This window comes from Bactrocera tryoni, chromosome 3 (genome assembly GCF_016617805.1).
Source record: "Bactrocera tryoni isolate S06 chromosome 3, CSIRO_BtryS06_freeze2, whole genome shotgun sequence".
In the NCBI taxonomy this organism is placed as follows: domain Eukaryota; kingdom Metazoa; phylum Arthropoda; class Insecta; order Diptera; family Tephritidae; genus Bactrocera; species Bactrocera tryoni.
Window position 1 is genome coordinate 47,175,304 of NC_052501.1, and position 25,980 is coordinate 47,201,283.

A 25,980-nucleotide genomic window follows, 5' to 3' on the forward strand; every position below is an offset into this window, starting at 1 on the left:
CAAAAAATGGTTGAAATCGGACCAATACTTCCCTTAGCCCCCTTATACTTAAAATAAAGATTTTCGAACTTCCGTCTGACTTTGTACCGCATATATCGGCCAATATGTCAGGTATCCGAATGAAAATAAGAGAGCTTCTTTTACACATAACAGTGTATCTTTGTGCCAAAAATAGTTAAAATAACTAATATCAGGATTTTCGAACGTCCGGTTGACTTTGCTCTATAAGATTGCTTTTACACCTTAAAGTATTTCCCCGGGTTTGATTTTTGCAAGTTGCAAGAGTATAAAATGTTCGGTTGTTCACGAATTTAGCCCTTCCTTACTTTTTTTTGTTGATTTTAGCTGCAAAGGATTCGTTTTTTTTTTTTTTTTTACAAACACAGAGGAAAAGCTAATTAAAGCATCTTAAAAACTGTTTCGATTATTTTAAAGGAAGATTTCACCATCTTATTCCTTTTAAATACTTTTATTTTGAATTTAATTAATTATAAAAAGTAACATACGTATTTAGTACATAATGAGTGTATATGAAATAAATTTAATTTAATCCTCTGCATTTGATAATAGTTTTTAAACAAAGAGAGATAAATAAAAGATATATATATGTATATTAGAGTGGTTCAAAAAAAAAAAAATTTTTTTTTTCGTTTGGTACTCACAAAAATAGGTACCTAGACACCTCTAAGAAAGCCTCTCCAAACATGAGTTTTAAATTGTAACGGGAAGGTCCTCTTACATACAGTTTTCTATTTTTTCTTATTATCAGATAGAAAAATTTATATCTCGCTTCCAACTACTTGAAAAAATATCTTGTTTCTTAGATTTTGTAGGAAATTGAATGCTCTACAAAAAAGGTCTAAATGATTTTTTTTCGTAAACCCAACCGTTTAAAAGATATTAACAGTTAAAGTTTGATTATTTTTGAGAAAATTTTTTATTTCTTATGAATTTTATAACTCAATGAAAAAAAATTATTATGAATGATGAAACTCTCTGGTTTTTGTAGTCATCATCTAAAAATTTTCAATTATTTAGCACAGAAAGTAAATCATTTTCGCCCATAGGGGTTTTACATTTGTAACCGAGCAACCTCTGAACCACATTTTCAATGACTACTAATTTTAAACTGATAGAATCCCGATAAAATTCTAGTTCTTGTAAGCAATTGTTTGTATTTGTGCTTCAGTATAATCGAAGTTACCAGGGTTTGTTTTTTATAACTGATTTCTACAAATTTTACTTCATTGAAACAATTATCCTGATTTAACGTAATCAATCGCTTTTATTTATCTAATCACAGCTCGCTGACATTATTCACAATAATAATCACACTCCCTATTTAGCACATTCATTGCAATAAATGCAAATTGTCGAAATAGAGAAGATAAAAACGAAACGCTTTGCTGTCTGTATTAAGCATAATACTTCCTGCTGATAGGAGCCACATTCCACTGATAACATGAGAAGTAAATTCTAATGAAAAATCACACGTGTATGAATGTAGAAAAGATAACGAATTGCCGATAGATAACAAAATATTAAATTTACCACAAATACTTCTAGATCAATATTTGATATATATATATTTAATGCAAATATATTATGTGGCCTTAGTAAACGCAGATGCTTGAAACCGCCAAAGCACAAATTGGTTGCAAAGGGAAATTTTTCTGAGTCAACAGATTATTTAGTAAACAATAGTTGGATAATTCCATATACAAGCGTTGAGAGCGGCGTTTCATAATTCTCAGAAGTTTTTTGACGCCCAGCCAATGGAGGAGAACTAAAATTATTCGTCTTTTGTGAGTCCCTTTTAATGGCATATTAAAGACGCGGTCTACCTCATCTTTCAATATATTGACGATCTAATAAAAGATAGATTTGATAGCATTTCTAGCGAAAATGGGTCACCGGATGTCATTATTCTCTGTTGCATTAACGTTCGTTTAGCAACATAATATTGTAAAATCCGCTTAGGTAGAGCTGGATGCGAACCACTACATATAACCGAAGGTATATTTCAGAAGCAAGCTAATCGAAAATTTGTATACTCTTGCAACATACTGCTACAATGAATAATAGGTTTGTTCACCTAACGGTTGTATGTGTCACCTCTTGGACGTGGCGAGTACTGGGGGCGGGTCGTCGATCGGCGACTCCGCCTTCAGCCTCGAACAACTGTTTGAGGAGGTGTGGGTCGATCACGACTTGGGCGCTGAACTAGCGCTCCTCCAGCATGCGAAGGCGGCCTCCGCCAACCTTTCGTTTCGTCTGGAACAAGACGGAGCTGATGTCGTCCTGATCCAGGAACCGTGGCTAACTGGCAACGGAATATCTGGATTGAGGACAAAGAGCCATAGGCTCCTGACGGCCAAGGATGCAAGTAGAAACCTGCCTGTATGTTGGTAAGGAATGAATTAACGCTATTTCTTTTACCTAATTTCAGCAACGCCGACGTAGTGACAGCGAAACTGGAGTGTGACACCGGAAATCTCTGGCTTATCTACGCGTACATGCCACACGATAATTTGGTGGAGCCACCTCCCTTACTGCTGAGGAGGACCTTAGCCGAAGCGTCTAAGAATGGTACCAGCGTCATCATCGGTTCCGACGCTAACTCGCGACACCAAATCTGGGATAGCTCGGATAACAATAATAGAGGTGAGTCGCTTTTTGACTTTATTGTTAGCGGAAATCTTCGCATCTGTAACAGAGGAAACTCTCCTACTTTTGTGACCGCAGGCAGGGAGGAGGTTCTCGATCTCACCCTAGCCTCACGAGCGATTGTCCCGCTGATCTCGAGCTGCAGGGTCCTCGACGATCACGCTTTTTCAGATCACAGGTACATCGGGTTTAGTTTAGGCTGAGAAGGTCCGCCTAGGAAATCTTTCAGAAGCCCTAGGAACACGGTTTGGGAAGGTTACCGTAGGAGGCTTCGACAAACTCTCCTCGCGCACCCGGGGTGAACTCGTTTGCCACTACCGATGCGGTGGAGGAGTGGGTTGAAGTTTTCAGCACGGCGTGCAATGCTGCGATGGAGAGGTCCTGTCCACTGAAAACACCGAAGGGCAAAGGGAAGCCTCTATGGTTGACTACGGAGCTCTCAGATATTAGGGCGTTATGTAGACGTTTGTTCAACAGGGCCCGCAGAAGTGGGCTATCTGATGACTAGGTTTTGTATAAAACAGGACTTTCAATATACAAGTCCGAGTTAAGAAAGGCTAAGGGATCTCGTGGAAGAGCTTCTGTAAAAAAGTGGAGGGCTATCACGAGTCCTCTAGATTCTGGTGTATTCTCGCAAAAAACCCAGTGTCCCTGGTGTATCTCAAGGACGCAAATTGGAAGTGGGCCCACAGCGGTGAAGAAACACTTCAGATGCTTCTCGACGCTCAGTTCCCGAGCAACACGTCCTCTGCGAGGGTATCTCTCGGGATGCTGGAGGACGATTGCGCGGCCTTTGTTGGCATTCTGGGTGAGCGACACTTGACGTGGGCGATTAATTCGTTCAAACCGTTCACGTCCTCGGGACCAGGCGACATCATACCAGCGCAGCTTCAACAGGCTGTTAAGGTGTCATGCAGCTGGTTGGCACCTTTCTGTGCGAACTGCATTAGATAAGGTTACATTCCGGGGGCCTGCAGACGAGTCAAGGTTACGTTCATCACGTTCCGGAGGCTGGCAGGGGCTCTCATGACACGGCCAAGGATTTCAGGCCAATCAGCCTCTCCTCCTTTCTGCTAAAGACTCTGGAGAGGCTGATGGACTGGTATATTAGGAGGCGCATTCCGAGAGACTATCTGTCAGAAGCACAACATGCTTATCGTAAAGGTAGGTCAGTGGATACTGCCTTGCATACTATCGTGTCATGGCTCGAGGAAGCCATTGAAGCCAAGGACTTTACTGTTGGGACCTTCCTTGATATCGAGGGAGCTTTCAACAATGTCCTGCCTGAGGCAGTAGTAACTGCTCTTGACAGTCTTGGGGTTGAATCGAACCTCAAGCACCTCATTCTCAATCTTCTGTGCGACAGAGTGATCGAAACAGAATGGGGCAGCGCGCGTGCGAGGCGAAGCGTTAGTAGGGGAACACCTCAAGGTGGGGTTCTCTCTCCTCTTCTATGGATGTCTGGTGACTGCCTATGCAGACGATGTAGCACTTATGGTCAAAGGAAAGTTCCTTAGCACCGGGTACGAGTTGACGCAGGGATATCTCAGCGTTGTAACAAAATGGGCGGTCGGAAGTGGACTAGCCATTAACTCAAATAAAACGGAAATGGTTTTATTCAGCAGAAAATATAAGATCCCGTTGGCACCGCTGCCGCAAATGGGAGGTATTCGCCTGCAACCGGTGCATACAGTGAAATATTTAGGGCTCATCCTGAATAAGAAGCTTTCATGGAAGCCGAATATCGAGGAGAGAGCAAAAAAGGCACCTTTTGCTTTATACTGCTGTAGAGGAGCTATTGGTAAAAGATGGGGTCTCTCACCGAAAATGGTCCTCTGGCTCTATGACACCATAGTCAAGCCCATCTTGTTCTATGGTGTCTTTATGTGGTGGAGGGTTTCAGAGAAGACCACACTTGCCAGGAAACTCAAAAGCGTACAACGGACTGCGCTAATTAGCATATGCGGTGCATTAAGATCCATCTCAACCATGTCACTTAATGCAATTTTGAACATAACGCCGGTGGACATTGCCGGTAGGTGCATATCCGCGAAGGTGGCTATCAGACTCAGAGAATCTGGATTCTTAAAGGAACGCGTATCTGGACATTCGAATATCCTCACAAACTTTGACTGCATACCGGATCATCTGGATCATGGAGTCGCCTTATCGAACTCTGGCGGCTCCTTCTCTGCCCATATACCGGCGAGGAAGATATAAGTGGGATGAAGCCGTTGGAGGAGAGGGGCAGCAAGCTTTTTCACGGATAGGTCAAAGCTTGGGGGGAAGCTCGGTGGAGGGATCTACTGTCGGGAGCTCTCCATAAATTCCTGTTTCAGGCTTCCCGACTACAGCAGTGTATTCCAGGCTGAGGTCGCAGCAATCAAGGTAGCAGCAGATTTGCTGCTACGGAGTGCATCCACCTTCAGAGAAGTGACCATTCACTCAGATACCAGAGCGGCAATACTAGCCTTGAACTCATTCACAGTGCGTTCAGGGTTGGTCGAAGAATGCCTAACGTCGCTATCTCTAGCAGCTAGAGTTTTCGTGATTAGACTGGTATGGGTGCCGGGCCACAGCGAAATTGCAGGCAATTGCAAAGCTGATGAGTTAGCAAGGAAGAGCACCCTAGAATCTGTGGCAGCCCCAAAGTAATGTGGCAACCCCAAAGTAATGTGGCAACCACAAAGTAATGTGGCAACCCCAAACGCAACTCTGCAAAAAGCATAGATATGGCAACCCAAAAACTGGACAAGCTGCCAGCTTGACGAACCGCTATCTTTCCTTCTTCTTGGCGCATCATCCCGACTGTTAGCACGCTTCATCGTTTTCGCTCTCCATTTCATTTTCAATCATCAACTTTGTATCAGTATTTTATATTTTAATAAATCTAAAATTATTGTGGACATCCCACATATTGGTGACCCCGACGTGATTGAAAAATGGCGGAAGAAGAAGCGGTAAACCCGGTAATACAAAATTTACAGCATCGGGGCCAATTGGCAGAGGACATCCAAACCCGCAACGTGGAAGTGGCCAAAGTTTCCATCAGGATCCCACCATTCTAGCACGCAAAGCCAGAACTGTGGATGGCGCAGGTCGAGTCGCAATTCATTGCGGCAAGTATAACGAGCGACAAAACAAAGTACCATACCGTCGTGGCCGCGATCGAAAGCAACGTGCTAGCCCAAATAAGCGATATAATTCTTAATTCACCGAACAGTGAACTGTACACCACGCTAAAAAATCGAATAATAACACAATCCGCGGACTCGGAGCAAAAACGTGTAAAAAAGCTACTGCAGGAACAAGAGCTCGGTGATATGCGTCCATCACAGCTCTTGCGCGAAATGCGAAGTCTAGCCGGCAGCGAGATCAACGATAATATTCTAAAGTCCATTTGGATGAGTCGCTTACCTTCCAACATGCGACTAATAATTTCCATTAGCAACGAACCGCTCGAAGTTGCCCTGCTCGCGAACAACATATGTGAGGTTAGCGGCACCCCACACATACACGTGGTCGAAACTCCAAACACAGCAATAGCCAATCAATCCAGCATCGAGCAGCAGCTAGCCGAAATCACGAAAGAGATAGCATCAATAAAGGCGAACATAAATCGTCGGTCTAGAAGTCGCAGCAAAAGCCGTCCTCAAAACAACAATTCGAATGGATTGTGCTGGTACCATCACAAATTTGGTAACGATGGCAAAAAATGTCGTAGCCCTTGCGCAAAAAAGTTAAACTAACTAGTCTGTCGTCAATGGCGGTCGACGACAGGCTCAACGACAAAAACCGCCGCTTAATCGTTCAAGATAAAAAATCCACAATAAACTTTCTCATCGACACGGGAGCTGAAGTCAGCGTAATTCCACCGACGCAACAACTACGTAGATGCCCGGACAAAAACAACTACATCTACGCAGCAAACAAGTCCACCATAAAAACTTACGGCGAAAAAACTATGTTCCTCAATCTGGGTCTACGCCGCCAGTATTCCTGGAATTTCATCATTGCCGATGTGTCACAAGCCATCATCGGAGCTGATTTTCTATCGCATTTTTCAACTTAGCAGTCAACCTACGGCAACGCAAACTCATCGACGACGTCACAAACACCAGCAAACTGTGTTCAATATCAACAAATAAAAAGGTAGTTTCCAATTTATCTTACACCAAAGATTATCAGCCGTTCCACGATTTATTGAGGGAATTCGAAGACATCACGATGGAAAAGTCTTCAGTCAAAAAACCAAAACACTTTGTCACGCACCATATCGTCACCAAAGGACCACCAGTCTTCTCTAAACCGAGACGTTTATCTCCCGAGAAGTTAGAAGCGGCAAAAGCCGAGATACAACTCTTGCTGAACGCAGGCATCTGTCGTCCATCGCTCAGCCCATGGGCAAGCCCGCTGCACATGACAAAGAAGAAAAACGGCGAGTGGAGGCCTTGTGGGGATTTCAGGCGACTAAACGTCGTCACCGAGCCTGACAGGTACCCCCTGCCACACCTCCACGATTTCACTCATTCCCTGCATGGTTGCAAAATTTTTTCCACACTTGATCTGCGTCGGGCCTACCACCAGATTCCTGTGAAGCCGAACGACATACCAAAGACTGCAATTACAACGCCATTCGGCATGTTTGAATTTCCGTTTATGTGCTTTGGTTTGAGGAATGCCAGTCAAACGTTCCAAAGATTCATGGATCACATCTTCCGTGAATACGACTTCGCCTGGCCATACCTCGATGATATTTTGATAAAAAGCTACGCGAGTACGGCCTTGTTATCAACCGTTCGAAATGCATACTAGGTCAGCCGCAAGCTAAATTTTTAGGTTTCAAAATAAACCCCAGAAGAACGAGTACGGGCAATTCAAAATTTCAACCCACCTTCGAGAGTATTTGATTTGCGACGCTTTCTCGGTATGGTAAACTTTTTTCGCAGATTCTTGCCATGCGCCGCAGAAAGGCAGATGACACTATTCAACCTCATAAAAGGGAAAAAGAAAACGACAGATCGCCAGTTGATTGGACAGTTGAAGCAAAGGATACATTTCAACAATGCAAAAACGACTTATGCAAAGCAACTTTACTCGCTTACCCAAAACCCAGGGCGCAACTCAGTTTGCCGGTAGATGCATCTGGAGCTGCGGTAGGAGCTGTACTACAACAACACGACAACGACCAATGACCTTATTGAAACACAAACAAAATACAGCACTTACGATCGTGAACTATTAGCGGCATACAAAGCAGTCAAATATTTTCAACATATGCTAGAAGGAAGAGAATTTTTCATCCTCTCCGACCACAAGCCATTGCAGTACGTGTTCCAGCAAAAGCTTGAAAAGGCATCTCCACGTCAAATGCGTCATTTGGAATTTATCGCACAATTCACAACAGACATTCGGTACATCCCTGGAAGAGAAAACGTAGTAGCTGATGCAATGTCACGTATTGACGCCATTCATACTCCAAGCACCATCGACTTCGCCAAACTTGCGGAGAGTCAAAAGTCTGACTCAGAGCCCAAAGACTTATAAGACTCGAATACCAGCCTATTAATCAAACCTTTCACGTTTCCAAGCACCGCTGAAGACATCTTCTGTGACGTAAGCACCAGCCAAGTCCGACGGTATTTAACTCCTTCGTTTCGCAGAACAGCTTTCGACTCCATACATAACATGGCACACACCGGCACCGCTAAATCAACCAAATTGATTGCAGAAAAATTTGTATGGCCGAGTCTCAGAAAAGATTGCCGCTTATGGTCCAGGCAGTGCATCCCGTGCCAAAGAGCTAAAGTGCAGCGCCACAACAGAGCACCGTTGTCGACATTCACGTTACCAGAGCAACGATTTGACCACATAAATATGGATATCGTCGGACCACTACCACCTTGCAAAGGTTATCGATACTGTTTGACAATAGTCGATCGTTATTCCCGATGGTTAGAGGCACTCCCGCTCGAAGACATGACGACAGAGACCATTTCAATTTCTACACGCACTGGATCTCTAGACTTGGAGTACCGAATAGAGTAACAACGGATCAAGGCAGACAATTTGAATCTACACTATTCCGAGAACTTTGCAGACTTTTAGGCATCAAGCACCTACGTACCACTGCGTATCACCCCGCGTGACAGACAACTGGGTCGAAGTTTTCCCACTCATCCTCCTAGGTTTTCGTTTCTCATGGAGAGATGATTTAAAGGAGACACCCGCAGAGATGGTTTTTGGAAATACACTTCGATTACCTTGCCAGTTCTTTGCCGAAAAACATACGCACAATGCCAACGAAGGTGCATTCGTCGAAAATTTACGCATACGCATGCAGTCACTAAAGCCGTCACCAACTACAAACAACTCAGCGCACGTACCATTCGTAGAAAAGAACTTACACTCAACACCCTCAGTCTTCGTGCGAAACGACTCAATTCGTCCACCTCTTCAACCACCATACGAGGGACCAATTCCTGTAGTCGAACGCGGCGACAAATTTTTCAAAGTCAAAATCCGAGGGAAGGACGTAAACATTACCATCGACCGGTTAAAAGCAGCTTTCGTCGCCGAAGATTACCAAACCCCGTCGAATCAAACAGTTCAACACAAAGAGTACCAAACAAAATCTGGTCGTCGAGTACGCTTTCGTCTTCCCGATAGGGGGGAGTGATGTGGCAACCCCAAAGTAATGTGGCAACCACAAAGTAATGTGGCAACCCCAAATGCAACTCTGCAAAATGCATAGATATGGCAACCCAAAAACAGGACAAGGTGTCAGCTTGACGAACCGCCATCTTTCCTTCTTCTTGGCGCATCATCCCGACTGCTAGCACGCTTCATCATTTTCGCTCTCCATTTCATTTTCATTTTCAATCATCAACTTTGTATCAGTATTTTTTATTTTAATAAATCTAAAATTACTGTGGACATCCCAAAAATCATTATCGGTAGAATGGGAGCGGATCGGTGCTCCTATATCTTCTTGTGTTCTACTATTAGATAGGGGCCACGCGGATGCTTGTCCAACGCTGGGCCAGCATCGGGACTTGTGCGGTTGCAAAGGCCTTTTGACCCAAGATAGATCGCAGGAGATCTAGTGATCTCTTAGCCCTCAGTAATACTAATCTCTCTAGTAGTGGGATTCTTGACAGGCCACTGTCCTATTGGCATACATGAGGTAAGAATGGGTATCTTACCGGATGCCGCCTGTAGAAGCTGTTTGGAAGAAGATGCGGTAGAAAAAAGCAATCATTTCCTACTTCACTGTCCCGCGTTTGGGAAGTCAAGACTTGGACACTTGGGGGCGCATACCTTCGGGCATCCCACCGTACTGGCGGGAGTTGAAGTTAAGCGTCTGTGTTATTATGTATTGGCTACAAAGCGCTTCGCCAATCTGTAAGCTAGAACATGGGAGTTATTTTTCAATGGCATCACAAAGGACTACATTATTAGTCTACGTGTGATCTTTGATCGGCCAATTAACCTAACCTAAGATAGGGTGTAAGTATATATAAATGATCAGTATGACGAGATGTTCTCTAAACTAAGAACTAAAAGAAACTGTGGAACTGTAATTTATCACAAGGGATGCCGGTGTTAAGGGGCACCTGTGCTTCAAAAATTTTGACAATATGGGTGTGGCCTCGCCCTGAAATTGGTTTAATGTACATATATTCTAAACCACTTACGCTACAATAGACAAATTCACTCTAGACAAAGTCCATATACGCTACAAATGTCTGAAATCAGAATATAATCACGTTCACCCCCATATAACGGTACCTTTAAAAATTACTAAAAGAGCGATAAATCAATAAACAAATTCGACAGAGACTTTAAGTTTTTCAATCCAGATGGTATGAGAGAGCTTTATGGGACCCGGTTTAAAAACTGGATAATGAGCATGACACGGGATACTTTTATGTGAAAGCACATATCTTGGACCCGCTCTACCGCGGGTTGAATCTAAGACCTTCCGAGATATAGAGAAAGAGTTCATATTTTTATTATTACACCTGTGAAAATTTTTGAGGTTGAATCGAACTATACATAAAGTATACTTCAAATGACTTCAACATTCATAGAAGTAATTAGTGAAAAGTGTAGAAATCTAACTTTCAAGGGGCAACAAGAAATACAACATGGGAAATAACGGACTCCCTAATATCTGTATATATACATATACCACATATTCGTATTAATTGAATAACTTTCGCATATATATTTTGCTTGCCATTTGCGGTTGATTTATTACATATACCCTGAACAGGGTATATTAAGTTTGTCACGAAGTTTGTAACACCCAGAAGGAATCGTCAGAGACCCTATAAAGTATATGTATAAATGATCAGTATGTTGAGCTGAGTCGATTTAGCCATGTCCGTCTGTCTGTCTGTCCGTCTGTCCGTCCGTCTGTCTGTATATAAGTTAGCAACAATAACATTTAAAGCAACCAAAAGACACGCGCATCCGTTCTACTCGCAAAAGTGCTGACGATGCGTCTAGCGCAGTGTGGCGTGATTCTCTGGAAATCCAGAGGAACGTGGGAATCGATGTCAGCAGAACTGCAGGCGCATTAAGTTACCATAAGAATTATAAAATTTGTTAAGTTTAGAGTTAAGCGAGCGGTTGAACAATAAAGGTCGTAAGACCGGAAAAATAAAATAATTTTTACTTTTGACAAGTAAACCCATAACTGACGCCCGAGCTAAAATAAGCTCCTACGTCGCGAAGGAAAACAAAAGGTGTTAAGAATCCTTCTTCGGAGAACGTGGAGTGATAATAAAATCAACTGTGCTAGTGTGAGATCAGGCCCCTTAGTAGCAGAGCAAAAAGGACGCGTTGGACGCAAGCCAACTCATCAGCACCTATCAACATTAACAACCAACAATATCAAGAGGCAAAGAATGAAAGTCGTTATTGTATTATAAGTTAAGTGATAATTACTAATTAAGAACATTAAGTGAAACCCAGATTGTGAAATTTTTTTTTACCAAACTAAAATTGAAATAAAACCTTTAAGCATTAATTTGTAAATGCAAAAACTGAAACGTTATTGAAGTAGAAAAGAAACCGATACGTAAAGAGTAGTGGACAGTGAGGAAAAATATAAAACGAATTCTTTAACAGACACAACAAAATAAACAATGTCGAACCCAAATAATCTGGTTCGTCCACCAGTAATTAGGGCGAATGATCCTGCAGGAAATTCAGGATCAGCTAACGTTACAATAAACAAGGATGACCTCGTAAGCCTAACAGGAAGGGTAGCTTTAGACGTGTTAAACAGGCAGGGGGCCCAGCATAGTTAGGGCAACCCTTAACGCGAATGCGGGCTTAGCAGACACTTGCGACCAAACCATCAATATAGAACATGCAAGCAACTTATCAGATTTAGACAAGATACCCGATGTAGTAAAATGTTAACGCGAATTCTCGGAAATCCCGCCGAATTCAATTCACGGAAAAAAAGTGTAAATCGAATATTAAATATTTACGAAGCCAGTAAGGGCACACCTAAATTCTACGGAATCCTTAACGTGATAAGGAATAAAATCATCGGCCACGCGGATGCTGCCCTTGAGTCATACAATACACCCTTAGACTGGGGTGCTATTTGTAAGTGTCTAACTTTACATTACGACGACAAGCGTGATGTATCCACCCTAGAATACCAAATGACTTCTTTGGTTCAGGGAAATAGGTCAATTGAAGAATTTTATCAGGCCGTTTATTCCAATTTATCTTTAATACTTAATAAGCTAGGCTGTATGGAGGTGGGTAGCGAGGCTCGTAATCTTCTTACTCACACATACAGAAACAAGGCGCTAGATACGTTTGTGCGAGGCCTCAACGGCGACTTTCCTAAACTATTGGGCATAAAGGAACCAATGGATCTGCCCCAAGCATTACACTTGTGCTTGAAGTTGGAAAATCAGGGATTCCGCACACGGTACGCACACAACACCAATATGGATCGTAGAGGGATGCAGCGAAACACCGCACCACCTTTACCTTCAAGAAATTTTCGGAGGCAAGTAAACCAAAAAAATTTCTTCCAATATACAGGATGAAGGATAATATTACGAATATAGCGATATTCATTTTTTAGGTTAAAAAGCTCTTCGTTGCCTTACTTTGAATGCCGCACGAAGAGCGGCGAAGTATTCAAATTTTTAATTGACACTGGCTCCAGCCAGAATTATATTCAACCCAATTTAGCAAAAAAAGTACTAGAAAACAAAGACATATTTTTAGCGAAAACTATTGCTGGTGATATAGAAATAAAACTCCACACATTTTTACAGCTTTTTAATCAAACAGAAACTTTAAAATTCTTTATACTACCTCCTTTAAGAACTTTTCATGGCATTTTGGGCTATGATAGCTTTCGGCAGCTAGATGCTGTAATTAACATTAGAGAGTGAACCTTGACAATTAAAAATAATTTAAAAATATTAATTAAAGAATTAAAAACAGATGCAGTAAATGCTATCAAAATACACGATGACAACATTACTCCCCATCAAAAAATAGCTCCACAGAAATTGGTTACAGAGCATCCTAAGTTATTTTCAGAACCGGATGAACGGTTAACTTATATTACCAAAGTAGTGGGAGAGATCAGAACGTCATCCGATTCTCCAATATATAGTAAGTTTTATCCATATCCAGCATCGCTTAGAGGCGAAGTAGAGAAACAGGTGGAAAAACTACTAATTAGACCATCCAGGTCCCCATATAATTCCCCTGTGTGGATCGTGGCAAAAAAACCCGATTCCAGGGGAAATAAACAGTATAGGTTAGTAATCGATTATAGAAAATTAAATAGTTTAACTATAGGGGATAAATATCCGATACCCGAAATAGAGGGTATGTTATCGCATTAGGCGACAATTCGTTTTTTACCTCAAAAGTGGGTTCCATCAGATCCCACTAAAGTCGTCAGAAAAAATGGCATTTTCGGTGAATAATGAGAAGTTCGTGTTTACTCGGCTACCATTTGGGCTGAAAAATGCGCCCGCCATTTTCCAGCGTACACTTGACGATATCCTCCATGAACATATAGGCAGGATTTGCTATGTGTATATAGATGATATCATAATATTCGGAAAATCTGAAGAAGAACACTTACAGAATCTTCGAAAAGTTTTCGAAACTTTAGAGGAAGCAAATATGAAGATTCAACTGGACAAATGTCACTTTTTTCAAAAGGATGTAGAATTTTTAGGATTTATAGTATCACAAGAGGGCATTAGAACTAACCCAAAAAAGGTAGAAGCAATTACTAATTTTCCCGAACCCAAAAATATTGAAGAATTGGTTCATTTTTAGGCCTATCCGGCTATTATCGTAGATTTATTCACGATTACGCGAAATTAGCAAAGCCATTAACAATCTTACTAAGAGGCGAAGAAGGCCGAATTTCAAAAAACAAGTCCGCAAAAGTACCGATTGAATTCAATGAACATGCTAAAGAAGCATTTAAGAAAATTAAAAATACATTGGTTTCGGATGAGGTAATTTTATCTTTTCCAAATTACGATAACGATTTTGAGCTCACGACTGATGCCTCAAATTTTCACTTGGTGCCGTTCTTTCTCAAAGTGGAAAACCTATTTCTTTTATTTCGCGAACTCTAAGTAAGGCGGAGGAACATTACGCCGTAAACGAGAAGGAAATGCTAGCCATTGTCTGGGCATTATCCACTCTACGGAATTTTATGTACGGGCACGCTAAGGCCAAAATCTTTACAGACCATTAGCCCCTAACTTTTGCTTTAAGCAACAAAAATACAAATAGTAAAATGAAATGATGGAAGGCAGAACTAGAAGAGTATAATCACGAAATATTTCATAAAACTGGTCGAACTAACGTTGTGGGTGATGCACTATCAAGAATTACAGCGCAGAAACAAATAAATTCAATGTCGGTTATGACGCATAGCGATGACAGTTCAGGTCAAAACTTGATTCAATTCGTGGATGTACCTATCAACGTCTTCAAAAATCAGATATTTTTCAATTGGTCTACAGAATCAAGCTATAAATTTCAAATTGTTTTTCCAACTACTACCGTCACACTATAACAGAAATAGAATTTTCCGAGGAGACAATCATATCTTTATTGAAAAAATATTTAAACCCTTCAGTAATAAATGGGATAATACAAGAAGTTTTTTCAATCCACTTTAATAAATATCGTATTAGGTTTGCACGAAGAAAGGTAGAAGATGTATTAGAAGAACAAAGGCAGGAAGAAATTATCATAGAAACACACAGAAGAGCTCATCATAATGGTAGAAAATAAATCCCATATACTAGAGAAATATTTTTTCCCCAGCATGAATAACAAAATAAATAAAATAGTCATACAATGTAGTATTTTTAAAACAAATAAGTACGATAGACACCCTAATAAGCCCGTCTTAAAAGAGACACCTATCCCCTCATATGCAGGACACATAGTGCATATAGATATAATTCTCAAAATATGCGCAGGTAAAACCAATAAAATCAAAAGCTACTCAAGAAATAAAAGAACCTCTGAGGGAACTTCTCTTTCAGTTTGGAGTACCCAAAACCGTAATTTTTGATAACGAAAGGGCATTCAATTCAGCGACTATTACTTTTATGTTGGAAGACATATTAAACATTCAAACTTTCAAATCCCCGCCATATAAAAGTGCAGTGAATGGCCAAACCGAGAGATTCCATTCAACACTTTCCCAGATTATGCGTTGTCTAAAAGCCGAAAATCGAGATCACTCATTTACACAACTTTTAGACAGATTATAATTACTCAATTCACAGCACAATTAATAATAGACCAATAGAAATTTTTTTCGGTCGTACGGTAAGCACACACCCCGAACAATTCGAAAAAGCTAGATTAGATAATATTCAAAGAATAAAAGATAAACAACAACAAGTTCTTAAAAATCACAATAGCAAATTACAACCAATTATTGATTATAATCCAGGAGAAACGATTTACGCGAAGGTCCACAATAGGTTAGGAACTAAAATCTCAGCTAGGTATAAAAAAGAAGTAGTTAAGGAAAACAGGTCGACTACGGTACTGACCGAGTCAAATAGGGTAGTTCATAAGAGTAATATTAAAAGCTAAGTAATAAAATTAAATGAAACAGACGCATTTTCTGAATTTTTTTCTTTTTGCAGACTAACGCTTACAGCGACAACAATAGCTCTGACCGACTTTCAAATTACAGACTTCTCAACAGCTCATATAATTACAATAAGCAGAGGACCAAAATACAAGACGGAACGTTTAAATTAATACACCTTATCAACGTTGAACTGTACGAACAATTTTTGGCAGAGGTAAAGCAATTCATGGACAAAAACATACAGACAAACAGTATATTTTACTCAAATTTAAAACAAGAAATAGAACAGACTAAAGAAGCAATTAAATCTATTAAACCATCAGGTAGAAAAATTAGAAGATCAATTGACATCCTGGGTACAGCATGGAAATATTTAGCTGGAACCCCAGATCACGACGATTTTGCTGCATTAGAATACGACAAAAAACAATTAAACGACAATAACAATAAACAATTTCTAGTAAATCAAGCACTAACAGAAAGTATGAATAACCTCACAGTAATTACGGACAAACTAACAAACGCAATAACAAAAGATAGCTACTTCAACAACGAACTGGTAATAAGTATTCAAAAGAGATTACGTTTAGTTAAGGAAGAAATTGTAAACGTTAGATATGCCATCCAATGGGCAAAATTAAAATTAGTAAATAGCATTTTATTGAACAAGAAAGAATTAGAATTAACTCTTAAAACACTAGAAGAGGAAAGGATGCATTTTTCATCAAAGAAGCCTTAAGTTTTGCAGAAACAAGCGTCCTTTATAATTCAACAATGTTAGCGTATATCGTAAAAATACCAATTACGGAAAAAGAAACTTATGAAAATATTTTAATTAAACCTGTTAAGAGAAATAATAAGATTATAAATATTGTTTTCAATAATATTATTAAAAAGGAAAATAATATACATGGAATAAATAGCGAGTGTAAGACAATAAATTCTATATCTATTTGTAATAAAGACCAAATTGTTAGCCTAGTTAATGAAACCTGCATAACAAAACTTCTAAATAGTAAACAAAATCCAACTTGTCAATATAGCAACGCAAATCATGTTAAACCAATAGAAATACTTCAACCTGGACTAATTCTATTAAATAACTTTAATGGTACCGTAAATAATAGCCTTACCATAAAAATAAATAACGATTCTTTCTACAATGGCGAAACGCTTCTTTTGTCATTGGAATCAATCCACGAGTTATTCATAGAAAACATAAAATGTTTGGATTGCCTTCAGAATAATACGAATACCACTCAAACTTCTGTGGCAATCATGGCCATTCTCACACTAGCAGATTTTTCAATAATATTCTTCTGCCATAGGAGAAAGAAGATAATCCTGCAAACAAGCTTTACATCAGAAACATCGTCCAAGGGTAAGGACCCAGCAGTACCAGAAATAGTACCAAAAACAGCAAACCCCATAACATACTTCAATTTTGACAATTTACCATATTTTTGATCAATTGAAGACAATTGATTTTAACCTTCATCCAACAACACTATTTTTACATACGTATTAAACAACTGGGGTGATGCAGCACCCCACCGCTTTTATTTTTAAATAAAAAAATATTGTTTACAGATCTCATTCATGTTTATTTCTTAACAAGTTCCTTTCTTCATTAAGAATCGTTAAAAAAATTAATTTTGTTCATATAACGGTTATTATTATTAAATATTTGCAATTAAATGCACGTAAGGCACAGATTTTTCCGGTGTTCGGGACATGTTGGCAAATGGCATTTTTCGCAAACAGCTTTAACTTTTTTGTCCCGATTTCTTGGGCACAGTGCACATCTCGCCTGCTTTTGTGATTTTTGCGGCGGTTCGTCTGCAGAAACTTCCTTTGTGATGCCCAGAATATCCCGAATACTGCTGGCTAGTTCTCTAGGTAAAATTGTTTGCAAACGACGTTCCATATGCGGTCTGGCTAATTGTAACGCCACCTTTTTTAAGTATTCACTACGCATCTTTGCTGCTGAAATATTTGGATGATTGGTGTCAAAATACAGAACCATCGAGTTTATACCAGCTTGGTCAATCATGGCATAAAAGTAACGAAGAGGCCAACGTCTTGTACGTCTAGCCGAAGTATATGAATGCATCAATTTGTCGAATGTATCGACACCACCTTTCGTCGCATTATAATCGTGTATTATTTCTGGCTTACTTGTTTCTGGGTTTGTTTCAGCTTTGTAGTGCATAGTTGAAAGTAGTATAACTGCCTTATTCTTCTTTGGAGTAAAAGAAACAAGTGTTTTTTCCTGATCGAAAGCAAACTGAGATGTTAGTGGTTGCTTTCTTTTATGAGCCAAAAAGCATGGAGGAATTTCCGGTTTGTTTTTACGTAGAGTTCCGATGGTTGTTAGGCTATAATCCTTCAATAACTCATCAGCAAGAGGTATAGATGCAAACCAATTATCATAGGTAACATTGCGGCCGGAACCTTTAATAGTTTGGACTAGCTTCTTCACATAATCTGCTGCTGTTTTTTGCTCTGTTCTCTTGCCAATATAAGGAATCGCATCAAACATATAGTACGTCTTAGCATCGCAAATGGTTACTATTTTTAGTCCATATTTATCGGGCTTTGAAGCAATGTATACCCGAAAAGGACATTTTCCTCGAAAACTCAAAAGTTGTTCGTCAATGGTCAAATAAAATCGTGGGTGGTATGAATTTCGGCAATTAGCTATAAATAATTCCCATATTTGTCTAAAAGCGGCAAAGGGGTCTTCTCCACCTCTTTGAGTCTTGTCATCGAATCGTACGCAGTTCAGTAAAAATTGGAAACGATTTGCACTCATAATTGATTTGTAAACAGCAGCACTAAATGGTGACCACATATCGTTTGCACTTTTACGATTGTCTTTATTTATAGCAGAAAAGAGCAAAAGGCCTATCAACGCTTTGAATTCTGTACTATCAGTTTTATGAACATATCGTTGATTTTCATATTTTGGAGCACGTCGGTCAATTTCTTGATTAGTGTATAACACAATTAAGTCAATTATTTCCTCGTTAAGTAAAGTTGTAAATGCATCCTTTTCAGTTACAATGTTTTGAGCAGCACCCCTCGCCAGTCGTTGAATAGATACACAGATTTTGTTTCTGCGTGGTGTCTTACTCGAAGTTCGTGCAACAGTTGACCAAATATGTCCATTCTTACCTTTTAATAACGCTTTCGTTGGATTTACTGGATCATTATCGTCGTCACTTATGTCATCAGCACCAATTTCGTCTTCTTCTTCTGAATGTATGGATAAATTATCCCCTACTTCGGATATCTCGCCATCTTCAGAACAGGACTCACCGTGAAAATCATCATCAACAAGATTTTGCAGTATGTTTTCAATTTCTTCATTTGAAATCGAAGCCATTTTTAGCTAAAAAAATAACATTTATTAAAGTTCCACAAAAAATTTGAACAATCACAAAGAGCAACATGGGGTGACTGATCAACCCAGCAGAACTTTTTATTGCTATTATTGCAAAATTACGACTTACCGCGACAAGTGCATGCAAGCGACTGATTGTTCTCACTCTAATTGAGGAATAGATCAAGCGACAGAAACATACAACGAAGGAAACAAGAAATATTTACAGTTATCTACAACCGTGGGGTGACCCGTCACCCCTGTTGTCGTTTGAAGGTTAAGAAGGGAGGAGTTAGCAACAATAACATTTAAAGCAACCAAAAGACACGCGCATCCGTTCTACTCGCAAAAGTGCTGACGATGAGTCTAGCGCAGTGTGGCGTGATTCTCTGGAAATCCAGCGGAACGTGGGAATCGATGTCAGCAGAACTGCAGGCGCATTAAGTTACCATAAGAATTATAAAATTTGTTAAGTTTAGAGTTAAGCGATTTTTACTCTTGACAAGTAAACCCATAACTTATATACGAACTAGTCCCTCAGTTTTTATACTCTCGCAACAATGTTGCTAAGGAGAGTATTATAGTTTTGTTCACATAACGGTTGTTTGTAAGTCCTAAAACTAAAAGAGTCAGATATAGGGTTATATATACCAAAGTGATCAGAGTGACGAGTAGAGTCGAAATCCGGATGTCTGTCTGTCCGTCCGTCCGTCTGTCCGTCCGTCCGTGCAAGCTGTAACTTGAGTAAAAATTGAGATATCATGATGAAACTCGGTACACGTATTCCTTGGCTCGATAAGAAGGTTAAGTTCGAAGATGGGCAAAATCGGCCCACTGCCACGCCCACAAAGTCATAACTAAGCCATAAATAAAGATATTAAAGTGAAATTTGGCACAAAGGATCGCATTAGGGAGGGGCATATGTGGACGCAATTTTTTTGGAAAAGTGGGCGTGGCCTCGCCCCCTACTAAGTTTTTTGTACATATCTCGGAAACTACTATAGCTATGTCAACCAAGCTCTACACAGTCGTTTTCTTCAGGCATTTCCATATGCAGTTCAAAAATAGAAGAAATCGGATAATAACCTCGCCCACCTCCCACACAAGGGTTATGTTGAAAATCACTAAAAGTGCGTTAACCGACTAACAAAAAACGTCAGAAACACTAAATTTTACGGAAGAAATTGCAGAAGGAAGCTGCACCCAGGCTTTTTTTTTAAATTGAAAATGGGCGTGGCCTCGCCCACTTATGGACCAAAAACTATATCTCAGGAACTACTCAACCGATTTCAATGAAATTCGGTGTATAGTATTTTCTTAACACCCTGATGACATGTACGAAATATGGGTGAAATCGGTTCATAACCACGCCTTCTTCCAATATAACGCTATTTTGAATTCCATCTGATGCCTTCTCTGTATAATACGAGTATAAACATTAGGAACCAATGATGATAGCGGAATAAAACTTTACAAAAATACGGTATTTGAAAAATATGTAAATGACGTATAATGAAATCTCGATTATCACTTTATCATGCGAGAGTATAAAATGTTCGGTGACACCCGAACTTAGCCCTTCCTTACTTGTTTTTTCTTGTTTTTCTTCTTACTTTGCTGACGTCATAATTTACAGAGCGCTTGATTTATAAGAAAGCGAAGGCAGAATCAAACCAACGCGAACCGGGTAATACTATAAAGCAGTAATAGATTTATATCTCACTTTTGTTTCAATTTGTGTTGTGTTTTGTTTTATTTTATGTATTATCGAGACTGAAAGTGTTGGTATATACACAAAAGATGCACTTTAAGGCAATACTCATCTATGATTTAGTAATTGGAGTTAACGGAAAAAGCTCGAAATATTCTTGAAATAAATCCCTTTTCTTCTCTAGTAGCTATTTACATATGTATAGCCATCTTAGTTTTAAAAGCAAATAAGAACAAGTTATCTCGCCAACGTAGCGAACCGGAAAATCAATGCCGGTAGCAAACCCCCATGGTTTTATAACGGTTGTAACGGTTGTCCCAAAATTAACCCAGAATTTTAATTTGCTGCCATTTCAATTAACCTTCACAGCTAATAAAGTGAAAACACTATTCCAACCATATAAACTAAAATATCGAATAATGTCTCTATAACTCCATTCTGTTATTTGCATTAAAGTAGTAACGAATTAATGAACTTTATGACTACATATGCACACACATTATCGAAGATCTCAACACGCCATGGAGCACGGTTTATCTTTATCTACACTTGCTGATTGCATTACATGCATAATCCGTTTTTTTGATACCGGTGGATATGTAGCCGACTATATCACTCCGAGTGCAATTATTATTACGTTAGAGCGACGCACATACGCGCACGCAATATTAGTTGTAGGTGTTCAAATACATTTCAACAATTTGCAAAACAGCACAGCATTTCTCGCAAGTTTAACAGTGGACGGAAAAATAAGCTCTGCTCGCAGCCAATGGTGACACTTGACAGTCATTCGTTAGGTTATTTGTTTGCCATTATTTACTCGTACCACGTTGGCCCCCTGTGTGCAATGATTTTTCTCCCCCTTTTTCACTTTTACATCTTTTTCCTATGAGTAAAATGCTGGTAAATGCACAAGCATATACTTGTATAAACATAAATAAATTGATGCTTGGTTGTATTATGCATTTATTATGGACTTTTTGGTGTTTATGATTTTTATATGTGATTTATGGTTAGGTTCCGAAAATTCCAACATACTACTTGTGCATTGACATAATACGCTTTTTCGTGTTTTCTTACAGAGTATATTTACGCAAATATGTCTCTCTCCGACACATACCATATTATTATTATATCTAGACATATTTATATGGCCGAGGAAGAAATTAAGGACCCAATGCAAAAAAATCTGAAATGTACACCAGGCATACTAAGTTCCCTACAATCATACCCGTGTGGAGCTGTCAAATTTTTTGCAGGGTTCTCATACTTCATTTTACCTTTTAAAACGCATTTTATAATTTTACGGTCTGCTAAGTGTTACCAAAAAAAAAACGTTTATATGTAGACCGTAAATCTAGATATCTTCATGAATAACTTTCATTAGCACCTTCCGCATAAAATTTCGCACGTTTTTGATAAAGAGCGTGAGATCGGGGATCACATGGTTCTTGCACAGAGAGAGAAAGGTAGTTAATAAGTCCTGAAATCGTGAATAAAATCCGATTGTTGAATAATATTTTTATATCTACTAAAGCTCTTGGTATTTGACTAACCGGATTTACCAGATAAGACATTATTCGGTTAACACGGATAGTCGTAAGTCATCGACTATAATATTAACTGCACTTTTTCGACTAATTATTTTCTCATTTAACATATATTTGGCACATGTACGACATGATTTCGATAACACACTTGCAGATGGTAGTTTTTAGCAATTGAGAAATATAAGATAATTAAAAATTCAAGCTCGTAACCACAGGAAAAGAAAAATATCTAATAGTTCATACTATATGTATTTGACAATCCCAGGATGATAAAGGAATTTCCGCTTGATATAAAAACTTCTTAATTCAAAAAATTAGTGCAACTTATCTCCACATGAAAAATGAGATCCTGAGTTGACAGAATTGTTCACATACAATTATCCTCATAATAAATTACGAAACACAAAAACAGCAACGATAAGTAAGCTCACCACAACACAGAGAAAAGTTGAGATTACCCTGCTCTAAAGTTTAAAGTATGTATGTGAAATATTTGTGACCTGTGCTCTCTTAGGTCTGAAAAGAAAATAAGAATAATAATAATAAAAAGCTTAAGTAGGATGTGAAATGGACTACGCGCCTTAATGTTGGCTGCAATCCTTAGTTATCAGAAAAAAACAAAAAAACACAAAGGAAGGAGTGAATTGCTGACCGTTCAATTGTAATTTATTCTGAATTATTATTTATATGTGTTCATCTATATCAGTGTTTCCCAAAGTGGGCGATAACGCCCCCTTGTGGGCGCTACAGGTATCAAGGGAGGCGGTAAGAGACCCAGAAAAAAAATAGGGGCGTTGTGTAGAGGCCTGGGGGGTTATTTGTAATGTTGTTTAGCTAGGAGGCCTCTTAGACAACGACTACATGAGCTCTCGACTCTCAACAACAACTTGTGAACATCAACTAATACAAATTAAAAGATTGCTCAAACTCGGTTCTATATTTCTCTCCGCGTAGTTCATATATGTATCTGTCCTATTTTATTGAATATAGAAAAAATGAAAATCATGTCAATCGGTCGCTGCGTTTCATAACGGGGCATCTCGACAGGATAGAATTTATAGAATACTAGCTGTCAAACGTATAGCTATTGCCATTGCCAAATCTGTATGTGGGCATTTGCTATCATAATATAATCATTTGCGCAAAGGTGTAGGGTAGGTAGGTTCGAGCTGATGTAGCGAATGCTTTGAGCTCTTGAATAATTTATTTTATCACTTGCGAAATGACGTCCTCCTTAAATCTTTTATGTGGAAAATAAAAAAAGGATCTTTATCCTTTCTTACAAATGTATTTCAGGGAAAAATAAGATAATTAGAAAAGGAGAAAGATCCTTTTTTACAAATGTATTTCTGGGAAAAATAAGATAATACGAAAAGGAGAAAGATCCTTTTTTTACAAATGTCTTTCTAGGAAAAATAAGAATTCATATTTTTGGACTCTATATAATAATTGTGCTTAACTTAAGCAGCTTAAGCATTCCTATATAAACAATGTAATATTTATTTTATATTCATTTGTGGTTTTTCGCGCAATAGATGAGCATTACTTACGCCTCCTTTACACTACTCGCGAAGTTAAACGTATTTCTCAAAGCAAAACAATGTCGGAAGTAAAAGAGAAGGGACGGCAATACTGTGCGGAATACATTAAATTCGGATTCATTGAAAATCCCACAAACCCATCCTCGCCTTTGTGTCTTCTATGCCTAAAACATTATCGAATGAAGCAATGAAGACTTCAAGACTCCAAGATCATTTGAATAAAATGCATCCAGATAAGAGAGACAAGAATGTAGCATATCTTCAAGACCTAGAGAAGAAGCATAATACTCAGGCAAGTGTAGCAAATCTATTTTCGGCGGCTGCTAAGCAAGATGACGACGGACTTCGAGCTTCGTACAATATCTCTTTGTTAATTGCTCAAAAAGGCAAACCACCTAACATCGGAGAAGAGTTAATATTGCCAGCAATTAATGAAGTAATAACTACCGTGCTTTATAAACCGGCCGCAGATATTATCCGAAAAATTCCTTTGAGTAATAATTCTGAGCAAAGACGAATTGATGAAATGGCTGAAAACATTGAAGAATCATTGTGCGATCACCTGACGACAAGTCAATTCTCAATTCAGCTCGATGAGTCCACTTTACCAACTAATGAAGTATTGTTGTTGTCTTACGTGAGGTTTATCAAATATGAGAAAATATGTGAAGAACTATTATTTGCTAGAAATTTAGAGACCGATACAAAAGGCGAAACCATATTCAATATATTGGAAAAGTTTTGCGATGAGAAAGAGATTCCTTTGAAAAATATTATTTCAATTGCTACGGATGGCGCTCCGGCTATGATAGGGTGCCGTAAAGGCTTAATAGCGCACTTAAAAAATAAAATTCCATATGTCCTTGGTGTACATTGCGTTATTCATAGACAACATTTAGTTGCTAGAAACTTAAGTGAAAAACTATTTCAATCACTGCAATATGTCATCAAAGCAGTCAATAAAATCCGCAACAGCTCTTTGAATGATAGATTATTTCATCAGCTTTGTGTTACTAATGACGAGGATTTCAATCGTTTGTTGTTTCATACTGAAGTTCGTTGGCTATCAAGAGGCAATTGTCTGACTCGATTCTACAACCTGTTTGACTCTGTTATAGAGTTTTTGGAAACTAAAGATACAGAATTTCAAGACAAGCTCATACCATTAAAGAATGATCTAGCTTACATGACAGACCTGTATAAATTGTTCAACGACATGAATCTCCAACTGCAAGGCGATAAACTAAATTTAATTAAAACAAAAAACGTCGTTGCTGCTTTCGCAGCCAAACTACTTCTACACAAAAAGAATCTGGGCAGACGTGAGTTTCACAATTTTCCGAATTTATCAGTATCATGCAGTAACGACGAATTGTTTGCCTACTGCCAACATTTGGAAAACCTCCACATTGACTTCACCGAATGATACCAGGACATTTTGAACTTGGAAATACCAGACTGGGTGTTGGATCCGTTTTCAAATGTCAACACAGCAATGTCACCTCAGCTGGAAGAAGAACTTATAGAATTGACAACAAACGAGGAAATAAAAATCAAGTTCAAAAATGGTTACCAAGAATTTTGGCTACAAAAACCGATCTCACAATTGTACCCTGGATTGTGGTCAATCGTTCAACGATTCTTGATAGCATTCCCATCGTCATATTTGTGTGAACGTGGATTTAGTGCTGTGACAACACTGCTTACTAAAAATAGAAATCGTTTGCTTGTTACCGAACGCGGCGACATGCGACTGTTCTTGAGTAAATTGGAACCTGATATTAACAAAATTATTAAACAGCATCAGATTCATCCTTTACATTAGTCTTTATATATGGATCGATTATTTTAGTTTTATTTTTAATAAAATATTCTCTGTTTTAATATTATAAAGTTGTGTTTCAATAATTATTCTTATTGGCAGGTGGAGCCCGTAAGAGTTAACTTGAAACCTAAGCGCCGTTGTATGTTACCTACTGCGCTTAGGT

General features: G+C 38.9%; 2 protein-coding genes across 2 annotated transcripts; one reads left to right on the top strand and one right to left on the bottom strand.

Annotated features, from left to right (window-relative positions):
* Positions 1 to 5,756: 5,756 nt before the first annotated feature.
* LOC120770629 lies at positions 5,757 to 6,416 on the top strand. The gene has a single exon (XM_040098231.1). The coding sequence runs from the start codon at positions 5,757 to 5,759 to the stop codon at positions 6,414 to 6,416; it is 660 nt and encodes a 219-aa protein (XP_039954165.1).
* Positions 6,417 to 17,498: 11,082 nt separating this feature from the next.
* LOC120770630 (piggyBac transposable element-derived protein 4-like) lies at positions 17,499 to 19,210 on the bottom strand. Its single transcript, XM_040098232.1, has one exon. It carries the CDS (start codon positions 19,191 to 19,193, stop codon positions 17,499 to 17,501), a length of 1,695 nt encoding a protein of 564 aa, XP_039954166.1. The 5' UTR covers positions 19,194 to 19,210.
* Positions 19,211 to 25,980: the final 6,770 nt, after the last annotated feature.

Excerpts from the sequence above, each read along its gene's own strand:
- LOC120770629 (XM_040098231.1), top strand. The coding sequence starts at position 5,757 with ATGGCGCAGGTCGAGTCGCAATTCATTGCGGCAAGTATAACGAGCGAC.
- LOC120770630 (XM_040098232.1), bottom strand. The coding sequence starts at position 19,193 with ATGGCTTCGATTTCAAATGAAGAAATTGAAAACATACTGCAAAATCTT.